General features: G+C 42.0%; 1 protein-coding gene across 3 annotated transcripts in view; it reads left to right on the top strand.

Moving 5' to 3' along the window:
- The window catches only part of ITGB4 (integrin subunit beta 4), a 147,141-nt gene that overhangs the window by 61,120 nt on the left and 68,138 nt on the right, over nucleotides 1-17,883 (top strand). For all 3 annotated transcript variants that reach the window (XM_068263278.1, XM_068263276.1, XM_068263277.1), the window contains exons 9-13: nucleotides 2,312-2,401; nucleotides 5,713-5,841; nucleotides 5,977-6,144; nucleotides 11,453-11,529; nucleotides 14,969-15,180. In XM_068263278.1, coding sequence (XP_068119379.1) covers nucleotides 2,312-2,401; nucleotides 5,713-5,841; nucleotides 5,977-6,144; nucleotides 11,453-11,529; nucleotides 14,969-15,180 — 676 coding nt within the window. The remainder of the gene's footprint in view (nucleotides 1-2,311; nucleotides 2,402-5,712; nucleotides 5,842-5,976; nucleotides 6,145-11,452; nucleotides 11,530-14,968; nucleotides 15,181-17,883) is intronic.

Raw genomic sequence — 17,883 nt, 5'->3', positions numbered from 1 at the left:
TCACTTACTGACGCAATTTTCAGTGTTTGTGGCACTTTGCATTTATTATGCATTCTTGGTTGTGATCATGTGTTCTGCGTGCGTTTTCCATAGTCGTTCACAATTTATGGGATTACAGAGAAAAACCCTACAGTTGGACGCATGCGCATCGTGCAGGAAAGAGCAGCAAGCTGTCCAATGTTTAAATTGTGGCAAAAAAGTGAATGCAAAATGTATGCGAATCCCGGGCGAAACATTCAAAGCTATGCCATGTGGGGCGGCAATTCTGATAAGTGCTCCCTGTCTGAACATGCTTCATGCTAACATTAATGTTACTCTCTCACTTACTTTTTCATTATTTTGCCAGTAATAATGTTCCTTAGACTAAAATAAAGTGTAATTTGCTGGTCTAATATGTGACTGTTCCCAGAACCCCATACTAAAAACTCATGTGTCTGCTTAAAGCAAACCTGAAATTAAAATTAAAAGTCACAATAAACAATACACACGTCATACTTACCTCCCATGTAATCTACTCCTCATTCTCTTTCTCCTCTCCTGCTTCCTGTTTGTCCATTTTCATAAATGGAATTCTCTGTCCTCCTTTTTTGAAAATAGCCATTACCCCATAACGGTTTTCTGGTCATCAGACTGTTAAACTGTAATATCGCCCACTTGAGCCATAGGGAAACATAGACATTACTTTGCTAATCAGTTGTCCTTTCAGTTGTAACGGACAGCAACTGATATATAACTGACAACAACTGCTGTATTTCAGTTCTGACAAAATCTTGTCAGAAATTGTTGTAAGAAGAAAATGCTGAGCTTCTGAGAGGAACTGACAGTGAGGTAAGTACAGGATGTAATATTTATTTGCAGGTACATCATGTATTTATTTTAACTACTTGCCAACCGCTCCACGCTGATTGGCGTGATGAACGCAGCGTCAGCCCCAGGACCGCTCCACACCGATTGTTGTGAACGGCTTTCAATGGGGCTAGCAGGAGATCGTGCACGCCGCTGCAATCTAAGGCAGCGCTGTACTTGGGGCAGCCATGTGACAGGGCTGTCCTCCTGGGACACAGGAAAGCGATTGGCTCTCATAGGCTGAAGCCTATGACGGACGATCGCTGTGATAGGCTGGCTGGAGGGAGGGAGGGATTTAAGCAAAAAAATAAATAGCAATATTTGTTTAATAATAAATCAAATAAATATTTTTATAAAAATAAACAGACATCCCAGCAGAGATGAGAGCCCACCAATAGAGAGCTCTGTTGGTGGAGAGAAGAAGGGTGGGGGGTAATCACTTGAGATCTGAGTTGTACGGCCCTGCATCGAGGCCTTAAAGCTGCAGTGGCCTATTTTGTAAAAAATGGCTTGGTCTTTAGGGGGGTCCTAAAGTGGTTAAATAATTTTACCCGGTTCAGTTTCACTGTAAGTGTCACTATCACAGCATGCAGCTTCTTAGAGCATTTCCTCTACAGCTTCTCTGTGTACACCAGTCCCGTCCTGGCCAGTTTTATAATAAGCCAAATAACCTTTCAGTCCTTTCAGTTCATTAAATTGCTTCTTAACTTGTAGCCTTTCAGAGCCAATCTAAAATGTTAATGAACAGATCTTTCTGAATGACAAATACTAGGAAATAGGGAAGGCCTCGTTCACATTGGACGCCTTGCTCTCTCTATTTCGGCAACTCGTACGGAGGCAGACACGGAACTTGCATAGACTGCGTTGTCTGATGTTCACATTACATGCGTTGTGTAGCAGTGTGATGCGAGAACACACCGCTGCACGCATTTATTGGCAAACCGCACAGCTGACCCATTCACCAAGGTCATGGGATCAGCCACACAACACATGGAAACACAGACGGCGTGTGATCGTAGGCGTTGTGTTTCCGATCACACGGCTATGATATGAACGAGGCCTAACTGCTCCTTCTCAGTAATTAAAGGACAACTGAAGTTAGAGGTATATGGAGGCTGCCATATTTACTACCTTTTAAGCAATGCCAGTTGCCTGGCTATCCAGCTGATCCTCCACCTCTAATACTATTAGACATAGCCCCTGAACAAGCATGCAGCAGATTAGGTGTTTCTGACATTATTGTCAGATCTGACAAGATTAGCTGCATGCTTGTTTCTGGTGTGATTCAGACACTACAGCAGCCAGATAAATCAGCAGGATGGCCAGGCAATTGGTAATGTTTAAAATGAAATAAATATGGCCTTTAAGGCTGGGACTAGGACTTCTGCACAGGAAAACTGAGAACCAGTGTTAATCAATGGGCCTTAGGTGTCTTTGTTAATGGTACCTTTTCTCTTTGCTGCAGAAATTAAGAACTTACTTCACGCTGGCTGAGATTGGTGTACTGAATGAGGACTCCTCTAATATAGTCCAACTCCTGGAAGAGGCCTTCGGGGTAAGAAAACTGATATTTACAGATATTTCGTAATAGTTTTGTAAACCATAAATTAAAACGGAGGATAACAGTTTGAAAAAAAAACATGTATTATTTGGCAATTAAATAAAATGTGATTAAATAAAATGTGACCACTCATATATATACTGAGTGGTCAAAAAATTAGACACCCCTTATTTGAAAGTAAACCAGTCCGACAGTGACGTAGAGTGACGTAACAATGCAGAGCTGCTTATATAAGAAGTGCTCAGCTTCAGACTATGTACAGGGTGGGCCAGTTATATGGATACACCTTATCTATGGATACACCCCATATACCACACCATACTATACATTTTTTTGTTCCAACAGTCTTGGAGGGATCTATCCAATGTGGGTTAGTGTCAGGCCAATAGCGATGGTTTTGTTTGTTAACTTCACCATTCACATAAAATGGTGCATCCATATTAAGGTGTATCCATATAAATGGCCCACCCTGTAGTTAAGCGATAAGGACTATTCTGGTGGAAAAAGGCTGGTGAACGAGAGAGATGAAAGGCGAGTAGTACACACAGTCAGCAGCAACAGAGGTGCAACAACACATTACAGCCGAATCCAGTGCAGGTGCGTCACAAAGCATATCCCAATGCACAACAAGACGGACTTTGCAAACAGCAGGAGACCATCAAGAGAGCCCTTGGTATCACAGAACAATAGGAAAAGACACGTGTTGTGGGCACCCACCAGAAAAGTAGGGTGATGTGAGCGGGATACTTCAGCCTAGAAGCACTCACCCTGATATCCTTAGTTTGTTTACATCTTTAAAGGGGCACTATGGCTAAATTGTCACATTTAAAATATGTACAAACATAAACAAATAAGAAGTAGGCCTTTTCCTGAGTAAAATGAGCTATGAATGACTTTTCTCCTATGTTGCTGTCACTTACAGTAGGTAGTAGAAATCTGAGAGAAGCGATAGGTTTTGGACTAGTCCATCTCTTCATGGGGGATTCTCAGGGATTTATTTATTGTCAAATGCCCTTAGTGGATGGCAGTTGCTCTGTCCAAGATCAAAAAAACTGTGTAGGGAGCAGGGAAGCTGGCCAGCATCTTTGTATAAATGCTTTTTAGGGAATATCTTCATAAAGAATAAAAGCCTTGCTGAGAATCCCCTAAAAAGAGATGGACTAGTCCAAAACCTGTCACTTCTGTCAGATTTCTACTACCTACTGTAAGTGACAGCAACATAGGAGAAAAGTAATTTATGGCTCATTTTACTTTGGAAAAAATGTACTTCTTATTTGTATGTTTGCACATATTTAAAGTTTTACAATTTTTCACCATAGTCCCCCTTTAATTAGAAATACAACTGATCAGAGAAATAAGCAGTCAGCAGTCAGGAGGATTGGAAAATAATGACGACCCTCCCAAACGGAAGCTTTGCTTTTCTCAGCTGAGATCATATAGCTGCTCTTTTAGACCACAAAAAGGCAATAAAAGACAACTAACGCAGAAAACTGTAACATTTAAAATACATTCATATAAATGTAATTTTCTCCTAGAGTCAAATCAAATAGAAATTATTTTTCTCCTATGCTGATGTCACTTTGAGTAATTAGTGCAAATATGACAGATTTCAGTCTAGTCCATCTCTTCATGAGGGAATTTTCAGTTTTTTTTATTTACAAAAGCACTTACTGAGCTGCAGTTGCTCAGCCTAACTGCCAGTACAGTGTGTACAGTGTACAGAGAAGCTGGCTGACACATTTGTATAGATCCTTTTACAGGGAGTGCTTTTATACAAAGGGATTCCTGAGAGTCCTCTATGAGGAGTTGGACTAGTCCAAAATCTGTCAAATCTGTCAGCGTTTTACTATTTACTAGAAGTGAAAGAATCATAGGAAAAAAAGGTAATTTATGATGCACGTTTGTTTTTTACATTGCAGAATATTTCACAATAGTGTTCCTTTAAGAAAGTTCCCCTTGCTTCCCCAGATATGCTTTATTTATATTATTTAGAAGTTCAGGGGAGCATAGTTAGAATTTTTGGGGGAAACTGCATATTCGTTAATGTTTTGAAATAAACTATGATTAAAATCAGTTGGCGTTTTATAACTCTGCATGTAAATCTATGCATTATAGGTATGGCCTGCTATATTTTGTATATGTTTGTTTTTAAACACTCTGCATGTAAATCTATGCATTATGGGTATGTATCTGCTATATTTTGGTTATGATCTAAACCGTTCTCCATGCATCTATTGGTATATGCTGCAGGGGCAAACCCAGGATTTTCAAGGGGGGATTCCTAAAAAGTCTCCCTCAGGTACGCACAATACAGTATAATAATACGGTAGGACATCATGCTGGGTACACATAATGCAATTTCCCGTCCAACCGACCGAACGGTTTGCTTTAAAGGAGTACTATCGATTGAAACGACTTTTTTTTTTAATACGCTATATTAGTGTACACATTACCACTAGTGCTAGGGGCACTTTATTTATTCACCCAGGTCTCTCTCTCACTATCCCTGCTTAAAAATTCATTTCTCACACAGCTCATAGTAGTTTGGGTCACCCTGAGCTGCTTGGTTACTCTGTCACACAGCTCACAAATATATTTCACTGTGTCACTCACAGCATGCAGCAGACATGAGGAGAAACAGGCTGATCTGAGGTGGTAACAGGTAACTAAATGAGCTGTAATATTGCTGGAATATAACTAGCTATAAACAATAGTCTGTGTTTACACTCAGTCTGGCTGCCTGCTTGTGGTAAATCACTCCAGGCTGCATCCACTTTACAAGCTGCTGAGAGGGGCAGACCACTGTTTACAATTAGCATTATTAGTATCTTTATCAGTCAAGAGAAGCAAAGATAATAAACACACATTGCTAGAATCTTTAACCCCTTACCACCATATCAATAAGATTCTTTCAGCAAGGTGATAATTAAACTATAAACTGAGGAGTTAATAGCAACTCCCCTGTGCAGAGATATGGTCTAGCCCTCTGGGAGCCCTCAGCATATAGATACATTTTGTATCCAACACTGACGCCAAAACTGACGGAGGATTTTACAGCTGAGAGGAACAGCTGTGTGAGGAATCAAATTGCTCCTAGTACTTGTCCTAATGTGTGCTACAACATACAGCATTTACAAATAAATGCATACATCCATAGTATTCCTTTAAGCGCCTTTCAGAAAAAAATGTTTAAATAACTAATAATTGCTACTATGTTGTTGTTTTGTTGTTGTTATTCTGTTATCAAAGTTGTTCATAGAAGTAAAATTGTCTGTTTATGAGTATACTTTTTTTTTTTTTTATAGAAAATTAGATCCAGAATGTACATCAAAGATGAGAATACGCCCCGCGCCCTGGATATTTCTGTCTCATCTGATTCCGTCATGACTTCGGCGAATGATTCTGAGACCTTCCAGGTGACCCGCGGTAAAGTGGTGAGTGTCATCTGCTGTCTTACTTAGCAAAGCACCCAACTAGCCAAACTGGTGTAACATGCGATGTTGTGCTCTGGAATCCCATAGGAGGTCCTATTACTAACAATGAGAACTGAATCACTCATTCCCTTTTAGGGGTCCTTCAACGTTAAGGTGAAGGCTCTGGAGACGGTTGGTGGGCAGAGCGTTTGTACCCTTCCTGGCCAGGATCAGTCTGGCAATGTCGTACTCAAACCATCCACTTTTTCAAATGGCCTGCAGATCGATGCTTCGGTAATCTGTGATGTCTGTCCATGTGAACTGGTGAGAAAATACAATCACATTTTATTTTTATTCATTTTGAATGTCGTATGAACAAGCATATTCAATGCAGATGGGGCAAAGCACTAAACTGAGCAGCAAAATACCAAACGATGAAGAATTAGTCCTACTAAGAGTCTTACTTGCCAAACTGGAAATACCTTTTTAGGATTAACATTGCATTTCTAATATACTGTATATTTAAAGTTAGTAATTCATTTTAAGTATTAGATCATTATACTTTGCAAAATTTTACACCACTCAAGGAAATTATTTCAGAATTGTTAAAGGGACTCCGAGCAGTGCAGAAACTATGGAAAGATGCATATCATTTTAAAGCTTTAAAATGATATCCATCTTTCCATAGTTACTTGTATTACACAGGGCGACACTTTCCCCAGTGTCAGCAGCTCCATTCAGCAGAAAAAGTCGCCCTGTGTAATACAATGTAACTATGGAAAGATGGATATAATTTTAAAGCTCTCTTTCTCCTCTTTCTGGCGACACCTAAACCGTCGCTCTACGCCTTTTAGTTTTCTTTATTTTCGCGATTGAAATTGCGGCCACGGCAATTTCAATCGCGAAAATAGCGAAAACTAAAAGGCGTAGGGCAGTGGTTTATATATCATTGGAAAGAGGAGAAAGAGAGCTTTAAAATGATATGCATCTTTCCATAGTTTATGCACTGCTCGGAGTCCCTTTAATGTAGAAAGAGGCTAAAAGGTATTTTGGGCTTTTAATTCTGTGTGTGCTATATTCTGTGTGTGCTATATTCCGTGTGTGCTGTATTCCGTGTGTGCTGTATCCCGTGTGTGCTATATTCCGTGTGTGCTATATTCTGTGTGTGCTATTATTCTGTGTGTGCTATATTCTGTGTGTGCTATATTCTGTGTGTGCTATATTCTGTGTGTGCTATATTCTGTGTGTGCTATATTCCGTGTGTGCTATATTCCGTGTGTGCTATATTCCGTGTGTGCTATATTCCGTGTGTGCTATATTCTGTGTGTGCTATATTCTGTGTGTGCTATATTCTGTGTGTGCTATATTCCGTGTGTGCTATATTCCGTGTGTGCTATATTCTGTGTGTGCTATATTCTGTGTGTGCTATATTCTGTGTGTGCTATATTCCGTGTGTGCTATATTCCGTGTGTGCTATATTCCGTGTGTGCTATATTCCGTGTGTGCTATATTCCGTGTGTGCTATATTCCGTGTGTGCTATATTCCGTGTGTGCTATATTCCGTGTGTGCTATATTCCGTGTGTGCTATATTCCGTGTGTGCTATATTCCGTGTGTGCTATATTCCGTGTGTGCTATATTCCGTGTGTTCTATATTCCGTGTGTGCTATATTCCGTGTGTGCTATATTCCGTGTGTGCTATATACTGTGTGTGCTATATACTGTGTGTGCTATATACTGTGTGTGCTATATTCCGTGTGTGCTATATTCCGTGTGTGCTATATTCCGTGTGTGCTATATTCCGTGTGTGCTATATTCCGTGTGTGCTATATTCCGTGTGTGCTATATTCCGTGTGTGCTATATTCCGTGTGTGCTATATTCCGTGTGTGCTGTATACTGTGTGTGCTGTATTCTGTGTGTGCTATATTCTGTGTGTGCTATATTCTGTGTGTGCTATATTCTGTGTGTGCTATATTCTGTGTGTGCTATATTCTGTGTGTGCTATATTCTGTGTGTGCTATATACCGTGTGTGCTATATACCGTGTGTGCTATATTCTGTGTGTGCTATATTCTGTGTGTGCTATTATTCTGTGTGTGCTATATTCTGTGTGTGCTATATACTGTGTGTGCTATATTCTGTGTGTGCTATATTCTGTGTGTGCTATATTCTGTGTGTGCTATTATTCTGTGTGTGCTATATTCTGTGTGTGCTATATTCCGTGTGTGCTGTATACTGTGTGTGCTGTATTCTGTGTGTGCTATATTCTGTGTGTGCTATATTCTGTGTGTGCTATATTCTGTGTGTGCTATATTCTGTGTGTGCTATATTCTGTGTGTGCTATATACCGTGTGTGCTATATACCGTGTGTGCTATATTCTGTGTGTGCTATATTCTGTGTGTGCTATTATTCTGTGTGTGCTATATTCTGTGTGTGCTATATACTGTGTGTGCTATATTCTGTGTGTGCTATATTCTGTGTGTGCTATATTCTGTGTGTGCTATTATTCTGTGTGTGCTATATTCTGTGTGTGCTATATACTGTGTGTGCTATATTCTGTGTTTGCTATATACTGTGTGTGCTATATACTGTGTGTGCTATATACTGTGTGTGCTATATACCGTGTGTGCTATATTCTGTGTGTGCTATATTCTGTGTGTGCTATTATTCTGTGTGTGCTATATTCTGTGTGTGCTATATACTGTGTGTGCTATATTCTGTGTGTGCTATATACCGTGTGTGCTATATACCGTGTGTGCTATATACCGTGTGTGCTATATACCGTGTGTGCTATATTCTGTGTGTGCTGTATTCTGTGTGTGCTATATTCTGTGTGTGCTATTATTCTGTGTGTGCTATATTCTGTGTGTGCTATATTCTGTGTGTGCTATATTCCGTGTGTGCTGTATTCCGTGTGTGCTGTATTCCGTGTGTGCTATATTCCGTGTGTGCTATATTCCGTGTGTGCTATATTCCGTGTGTGCTATATTCCGTGTGTGCTATATTCCGTGTGTGCTATATTCCGTGTGTGCTATATTCCGTGTGTGCTATATACCGTGTGTGCTATATTCCGTGTGTGCTATATTCCGTGTGTGCTATATTCCGTGTGTGCTATATTCCGTGTGTGCTATATTCCGTGTGTGCTATATTCCGTGTGTGCTATATTCCGTGTGTGCTATATTCCGTGTGTGCTGTATACCGTGTGTGCTGTATACCGTGTGTGCTGTATACCGTGTGTGCTATATTCCGTGTGGCTATATTCCGTGTGTGTTATATTCAGCCTTGTCTTTAGGGGCAGGCAGAGCGGGTCCCCGCCTGGGGTGCTGCAGCGGGTGGGGGCGGAGCGTAGGGGAAGGCGAAGCAGCAACTCACCTCTCTGTTGCATTGCATTGCTAACAGCGTCCCCTGTTGTTACCAATGCAACTGAATGGACGGAAGGTGGAAGAAGAAGTAGTATAGTGGAGGGGGGACCTCTCTGGCTACCTATACCGGGAAGGTGGGGGGGCTGCATCTGGCTACCACATCGGTGTACAGTGTACTCGAGTCTACAGAAGGAGGCCCCCATTTTTGCACCCTCGCCCTGGGAGCTACAGTATGTAGCCTAGAAACTGCCCTGGATATATTTAATTGTGGAGGTAAAGTCTGAATTAGGATGTAAAAAAAAACCCTCAAAAATTGATTTTCATTTCTCCAACACAAAACAAAAAATGCAATTCAACCTAGGTCAACCACCTAGAGTTGTGATTTAAACCTTAATGCCTCATGTTTGGAATAATAATAGAATTTCAGACACACACACCCATGTTACTTGGCAACCATGGGGGCGTGTGTATGGATGAAGGACCAGCCCGGAGACAGCGGAGGACAAGCAGCGGACAAGGACACGTAATGTATAGTGCACTGGGGGGCACATTAGGGGGTCGGCGAGACGGTGGATGCGGCGTCACAAGGCCAATTTCGGATCAATATCAGCATGAAATTGATCAGGAATTGGCCTGCAGTATATGGGCAGCCGATAGATCTCTCCCTAATCAGATTCGATCAGAGAGAGATTTGTCTTGGGTACCTTTAGACAGGCTGTTATCTCTAAATACACACAGGGTGGGTTTCTCGGTGTTTTCCTTTCCTGTGGAGGGGTTTAGGACAGGTCCTCTTTGAGTCAAGTAATATGCGGGTGCTATGTAAAGATTTAATATTCCATCCAGCTTGTAGAAGCGTCAGCCCTTTGTGTAGATGCACAGGAGGAGCTGCTGTTGTGTAGGACTAGATGAGTCATATATTAGTTACTTCTAAAACAGCATTTTACAGGTAAATTGCATTACTTTCTTACGACTATTTATCACCCATCAGTCATAATGATTGCTTCAGATATCGTAATCAATTCAGCAACGCATGACAATTACTGTTGGCTGCCAAAAGGATTCCCTTTTACCCAGAGCGCAGAAGCGTAACTGCCATTCATAGGAAGGGGCGTATCTGGGTAATATAGAGCCCCTCCCCCTTCCCAGTCAGAGCCCCCTTCCCCTCTAAAAATAGCCTGCTTTCTTGTGTACAGGTGGTTGCCTGTGTTTTTCAGCTCGGGATATTGCTGAAGTTACTTTTTTGGAAGTATCTCTGCATACATAAATGAAGTATGCATGCATTAATTAAGTAGCCATGTATCCCCAGATAGCAGAATTCATCTGATCCGAGGTCCGAGTGATGGGGGAGACATGATGCAGCACAGGGGCAGGCGTCTGTCGCAGCTCAGGGTCAGGAATGGCGCCCATGGTGCTATAGCGCCCATGGCATGAGCCATTCCGGCACCCCTCTAGATACACCTCTGTTCATAGGGCCCTGCAGCTAAACTTTGATGGGGGCCCCCAATGGTTGCACCCCTTTCCTTGCCTCCGCTTGGTGCCCTTCACAGCCTTGGGGCCCATCTCACTCATAAAACAAGCATGGCCATCAATCATAATCGTCACACCCATAACAAGTGTAGCCGCAAATCACCTGATCTGCAGTTAAGTCCCCTGTATCGGGGGAAGGGAAGGTTAGTTGTTTGGGACCCCCACAGCTCTGGGCCGGCTTCTTCCCTTTAGTAAAGCCCCAGCTATGACGGGTCAGGCCTCGTTCATATCATACACGCTGCTGTGCGCATTTGGAAGCGCGTATTATGTGCTGAAACGCAGGAACGTCAGAAGGGCATAGACAGCCCTTCTACTATTTACATGTACTGCGCAGCAGATCGATGCACTAGGAAGCACTTGCATACTGCTGCCTGCATTTTGCCTGGAAGCGCAGAGCTGATCCCATCACTGTCAATGGATGGAATCAGCAGGGCAGCAGCACAGATGGCGTGCGATCGTATGCGTTTTGTTCCCATCACACGGCCATCTGCACTATTAAATGTAAATATTTGTGCAGGGGGACTGTATGGGGGGTGTAAGGACCTAAATGACAGCAGTGCTTTGTCCTGACATTCCTGGGATTAGGTGAGTATAATATACATTAGTATTTACATGTTAGCCATGAAGATCCAAGTAGAAATGATGTTTTATTCTGTATTATGACTGCAAAGACTATTATACATAGATTTGTTATATCTATAATGCCATTCTTTTCTTTCTTGTTTATTATATTCCCTTCTTAGATAAAAGAAATGAATTCCCCCAAGTGCAATGGGAATGGGCACTTTGCCTGTGGCCGCTGTGAGTGTAAGGACCAATGGTAAGACCATGTTAGGGATCAGCAGTGGTATCCTGAGTGACTGTGGAGTGAATGTTGACGCTGTAGCCTTTGTGTGCCGTTCTTTGGAATGTGCTGAAGCCTTAGAAACTGGATATGAGCAGTAATCAATTGCCTATATGTAAAGGTGCAGAGCCACCACCAGAATCTATATGATTGCTGTGGGCCTATACAAAGTGTATTTCCAGTGTTCTCTTGGCCACTTCAATGTAATGTCTACGTGGCTCCTATCTCAGCCTCAGAGAACCCTGTACATGTATACTGTATATACTCGGATATAAGTCCACCACTGAATTTGAACCTCTTATGCTAGGCCGCCTGAGGCAAACTTGTGAGTATTCCCCCCTCCCCCCCAGTATAGGTAATATAGGTGCCCCCTCCCCCCTGCATCCACCCGCTGCTGTTACCTTATAAGCTGGCGGCCGCTTCCTTCATTAGTCCCGCCCGGCCCCCTCTCAAGTCTCTCACAGCAGCCCATCTTACGGCTACTATGTAGAGTCAGGAGGCAGGGCAGCAGTTCCCATGGTAATGGCGAAATACATTGCTTCTACAGGGGGCCGCTCTCCTGCTTCCTGACTATGGGGCCCATGCCGCCTGAGGCAGTTGCATCACTTGGCATCATGGGCCAACCAACCCTGCTGGATTTTTTGAATTACTCAGCAAAGTTAATGGCTGCACTTGGGGACCAGGAGGGGATAAAGTGAACGTGAGATGAAAGTCATATACGGTTCTATACTTACCTGGGGCTTCCTTAAGCCCTCTTGCGGTCGCTCAGTCCCTGGCTATCTCCCCAGGTGGCTCCTGTCATCTGCAATACTGCCTGAAACCCTGGCCGAGTCGCTCTTCATCATGGCCTGGCTGGGCGCTCCCCCATCACAGGGGCAATGCTTATGCACACCAAAGCTTTCACTTGTTTGCTTTACAATAAACCAAATAATAGATCTTCGAAGTTGTAGGCATGTTCTGTTAAAGAACAAGTGACACCCATGCTAACCTAGAAATAAAACACACATATATAAGTAGATAAATACTACTTCTACTTGCATAACAGATGTATTGTGCTATCCACGTAATGATTCCTGTGAACTTTACAAAGGAAAAGCAGAAAATCCTATTCTAGGCAGTGGCCATCTTGCCAAGCTAATGCTGACATCATATCCTTCCTGATTCTTGTCTCCTCCCCCCCTTCTCTTGCTCATTGTGTATTCATTAGCTGCCCTCCTCCCAGTCTTCAGACACTCCCACTGAGGTGTATACTAGAAACTGCACTGTCTTTTTTTCTTTTCTCCTCCAATCGCTGAGTCACCTCAGCCTTGCTTGTAAGCACAAGTGAGCAGAGGATCGTGTTTCAGATAGGCAGCTAGGCAGGGAGATAAATGGAAGAGGAGGAATATATTATAGATAAAAATAACTCCCTTTAGATTGGATTGGTTGTAAATAATCTCCATTGGTGGACACAATCGATTATGAACGAGTGAAAAAAATGTCGCCCAAATGAATTTTCGTCAAACGAAAATTTGGATTTTCTTGGTGGTCGTGATCGATAGGAAGCAATGATTGGTTAGTTGATGGTGTAGTGAATGATTTTTCGTCCGATCAGAATTTCTGATCGCTCGAATGATTTTTCGCTAGAAATTGGACCGTTAGTGGCCAGCTTTAAGGTGGCCACTAATGGTCCAATTTTGTAGCGAAAAATCGTTCGAGCGATCAGAAATTCTGATCGGAAAAAAAAATCGTTCACTACACCATCGACGAACCAATCTTTGCTATCTATCGATCACGATCGTCTTTAAAATTCAAAATTTCGTTCGACGAAAATTCAGTCGTACGACTTTTTTTTCACTCGTTCATAATCGATCATAACCATTAACGGAGATTATTTACTAGCAATTTGATCACTGCCGACCTAGAATTTCGGATCGATCGAACGATTTTTCGCTAGAAATCGGTCCATTAGTGGCCAGCTTTAGGCTCCGGGGGGAGGTGTCATGCTGACCATATTTGTAATATGATCCCTGGCAGATATGCTTCCTGACCATGGGTGTAAGTACAGGAGGAAGAGGGAGAGGGTAGCACAAAGTGTCCAACTGCAGCTACGTTTATTTTTCTTTGCTTTTAGCTACATACACACATACAATAATTGTCTTATCCATCCAGGATCGGGAAATGATATTTCGGGTGACAATGGAGGGAATGTTCTACAGACAAATCCCTAGCCTTGAGGCTAGCAATGTGTTCTGTTGCTATGGAGGGGTCGGAGGGATGATGATCGACACACAACGAAGTGGCTTCCATCAGTCAGGGGTTGAAAATAACATTGTGATCAGTCATGCCATAGCTCCCAACTGTCCCTCTTTTGGAGGGACAGTCGATTTTTGGGAGCCCTGTCCCTGTGTCCCTCTTTCCTCCTCATTTGTCCCTCTTTCAGGACTCGTGTACAGATCTATGTAAATATTTGTATTTTTCTACTGAAAAATGTGTTTATCTGACTCTAAACTTTATTCCCACCAATTAAATTAATATATTTCTTATTTTCAAATGTTAAAATTAAGAAAAACTAATGATAATAGAAAGGACCATAATGGTTTGAATGATACACCTACATCTTTCAATTCTGAATCCTTTTTTATATGCATGGTGAGGGGTGTGGTGGGGGCGTGGTTAGGGGTGTGGCCAGGACATGTCTTGTCCCTCTTTCTTATTTCAAAAACTTGGTAGGTGTGGTCATGCTCCATCCCTAACTACTGCTGAATACCCAAGCCGGAAACGGTCTTTATTGGCCGTTCCAGATGAAGGTTATGGCATGTGTGTACCTCACTGTGAAGGGTCCCATTTCCCCAGGCCATGCACAAGGTAATTAGGGAATTACTTGGGAAAATGAGAACCTCCGCAGTCAGGTGTAATAAAAGTGTTATGTATTGTTGTGGATACAGTGTAACAAATATAATTTTTTTCTAATTTACCTGATATTTTAAACTGTGTATTAGTTTCATTTCAGATTCATTTGTGCTTTTATTTTTATTTTATTTTTGTTTTTACATAAAGTTACATATTCAGGATCTCCCTTAAAGGACAACTGTAGTGAGGGAGATATGGAGGCTGCCATATTTATTGCTGTTTAAGCAATACCAGTGACCTGGCAACCCTGCTAATCCTCTGGCTCTAATACTTTTAGCCATAGCCCCTGAACAAGCATGCTGCAGATCAGGCGTTTCTGACATTATTGTCAGATCTGACAAGATTAGATGCATGCTTGTTTCTGTTGTGATTCAGACACTACTGCAGCCACATAGATCAGCAGGGCTGCCAGGCAACTGGTATTGTTTAACAGGAAATAAATATGTCAGCCTCCATATACCTCTCCTTACAGTTGTCCTTTAAACTATAACATTGCTGACTATTGAATCCATCTGTTTAACAGGAGAGGAGAGTTCTGTAACTGCTCATCTGGGCAATCTGTGGACAGCCAGTCATGCATAGCCCCTGGTGGTAAAGAGATCTGTTCAGGACGGGGCGAGTGCCTGTGCGGCGTATGCCAGTGCTACACCGATTCTCCAGACCGCCAGTATCAAGGGGCGTTCTGCCAGTACAATAACTTCCAGTGTCCACGGTCTGGTGGCCTTATGTGCAATGGTAAGTCAGCAGAGAACAGCACTGTGGTACTATAAGAGGTGTATGCTGTATATGGCAGGATGTAGACTCACACACTTACACTTATGTGTGCAAAACTTTTCTTTGGAAAATGTTAATACTTTTGATGCAAGGGTTAACAAACAAACAAACACAGAACATTTATATTGCGCTTTTCTCCTGGCAGACTCAAAGCGCCAGAGCTGCAGCCACTAGGACGCGCTCTATAGGCAGTAGCAGTGTTATGGAGACTTGCCCAAGGTCTCCTACTAAATAGGTGCTGGCTTACTGAACAGGCAGAGCCGAGATTCGAACCCTGGTCTCCTGTGTCAGAGGCAGAGGCCTTAACCATTACACTATCCAGCCACAACCCTCATTATTACATAAAACTCACTCATTCTGTAGTGCTTCTAACAGAAACTTGGATATAAGAATGTCAGTGTTTGCTGTCTGTCAGTATAGTACTGTTTAATACAAAAAATGGGTGCTGATGTGGTGAATAACCATTAAATGTAAAGTAAATAAAACCAAATCAGAATATGGATATGAATAGATTTGCATGCACCATGTCAGCAAAACATTGGTAAGAGGCCCAGCAAAATAACGGACACCTGGGTGCATGCAAAATCACTTTATTTAATACCTTCATAATATATAAAAGACCAAAATATCGAAAATTCCCATTTATATGTCATTCTGGTTCTTCATTTCTTCATTAGCCATGCTGTATCTTTGATGCCGACTTCTTTTGCAGGGTCTATTGACTGGGTTATACGGAGGACTGCAGCCTCTGGCTTCTAACTGGGGCCTCACTTAGGTCCTGTTCCTTTTTTAAATAATGTATATGTGTGTTTTTTCTATATATTTTTGTGTAGGTTTTTGATATTTGGTCTTATATATTATGAAGGTATATTTAATAAAGTGATTTTGCACACACCCAAGACTCAGATGCTTTGCTGTGCCTCTTGTCAGTAAAGTACTCCAAGGATTTTGCCTGCGCAGCCAGACAGGGCAGGTTGTAGACTTTTTGCAAACTTGTGAGGATGCCCCCAAATGTTATTCTCCTCTATATAATATCTGTCCATAACATATAACTGTCAGCAGGGTCATAACAACAAATTGTAGGAGCCCCCAGGAAAACTTTGATGGCCCTCCTTAATGCTCACAACCCTTTCCTTGCCAGCTCTTGGTGAGGTCTTGGGGACCCTCAGAGCCTCTCACAAGGGTCACAGGGGTGCTGTCCTCATGACTACCGGAAAAGACTTTATTGTAAGTACAGAGGTATTTTCGCATCGTAATCGTAATACGAAATTTCAGGGAAAATCGTAATTCGTATGTAATTGTAGTATTTCATAATTTTGTGTGATTTTTCGCGTAATTTTTGTGAAATTTTGTGCCGACTTTGGCAGTTAATAGCAAAGCATTCATGCTATTGCTACCAAAATTGGTACACATGTTAAGGAGAATCGTGGGTACAAGTCAAAAAAAGAATTTTTCAAAAAGACATTGTAGTTTTTGAGAAAATCGATTTTAAAAATGCAAAGAAAAATGTTTTTAAACTGTCATTTTTCCAAGTTTAAAAAACATTTTTTTCTTTTCATTTTTTAAATCGATTTTTTTTAAAACTATATGGTCTCTTTGGAAAATTCTTTTTTTCCCCTTGTACCCCCCATTCCCTTTAACATATGTAGCAATTTAGGCAAAATTACGCGAAATTTTGTGACAGTTACGTGAATTTCTATGCAAAATTACGAACAACTACGAAATCAATTTAGTTTGCAAATCGTAATTTTGTATAAGCGTAATTGCGAAAAGGTACGCATAATTTTGTGAAATCGTAATTTTGCTGATTACGAACATCAGTAACAAAAACACCTGATCTAAAGTGTTAGTGGAAGGGAAGGCTAGTAGTTGGTCCCCTTCTCAAACCTCTGAGCCCCCTGATGTGGCAGAGGCTGTTCCCCTAAAGTTACGCCCCTGACTGTCAGTAACATAAAATAACTGTCCACCCCACTCTGTGTAGAATGGATCTGCTACAAATGGCAACCGAGCCTAAAGGAAACCAGAGACGGCGTCACCTAAAGATTTGATATTTGCCCGGGGCTTCTTCCTGCCCCATAAGCACATCTGAATCCCTTGCCGTCCTCCCGCCGCCTGCCGTTCACCCACAATCTGCTCCGGTAACTGGCTCAGTCGTGTCAGTCGGGGTCTTCTGTGGGTCCATGCATGCGGTGAAGACCCCGAATGACTGAGCCAGTTACCAGTGCTGATTGCGGCTGCATGGCAGACCACGGGAGCACAGCGAGGGACTCAGACATGCTTATGGGGCTGGAGGAAGCCGCGGGTAAGTATCAAGTCTTTAGGTTATGCCGTCTCTCGTACACTTTAAGCTACATTTGCAGTGGGGCATTGCAGTGCAGTGTTCAGTTCTGCAAAGTGTGCTCCCAGTCTCAGGACAAATATAGTGGTAGTGACAGCCCGAGTGTTACAGGGGAGCACTGGTCAGGCCAAGGTAACAATGACATTCACAAAATGCCAGACCTTGCTTCAGTTCACTAGTAACACCTTTATTAAACAACATTGCAAAAATAAATAAATCAGTAAAACAAAAACACAGGTGCTTTTATTTATTTATATATATATATATATATACTGTATACACATAAGGTCACGCCTAATTATCCAAGGACTGATTCCTGATGGCTG

Source organism: Hyperolius riggenbachi, chromosome 12 (genome assembly GCF_040937935.1).
Source record: "Hyperolius riggenbachi isolate aHypRig1 chromosome 12, aHypRig1.pri, whole genome shotgun sequence".
Taxonomy (NCBI): Eukaryota; Metazoa; Chordata; class Amphibia; order Anura; family Hyperoliidae; genus Hyperolius; species Hyperolius riggenbachi.
Note: the sequence above shows the minus strand (reverse complement) of the source record. Positions and strands in the feature narration are given on the sequence as shown.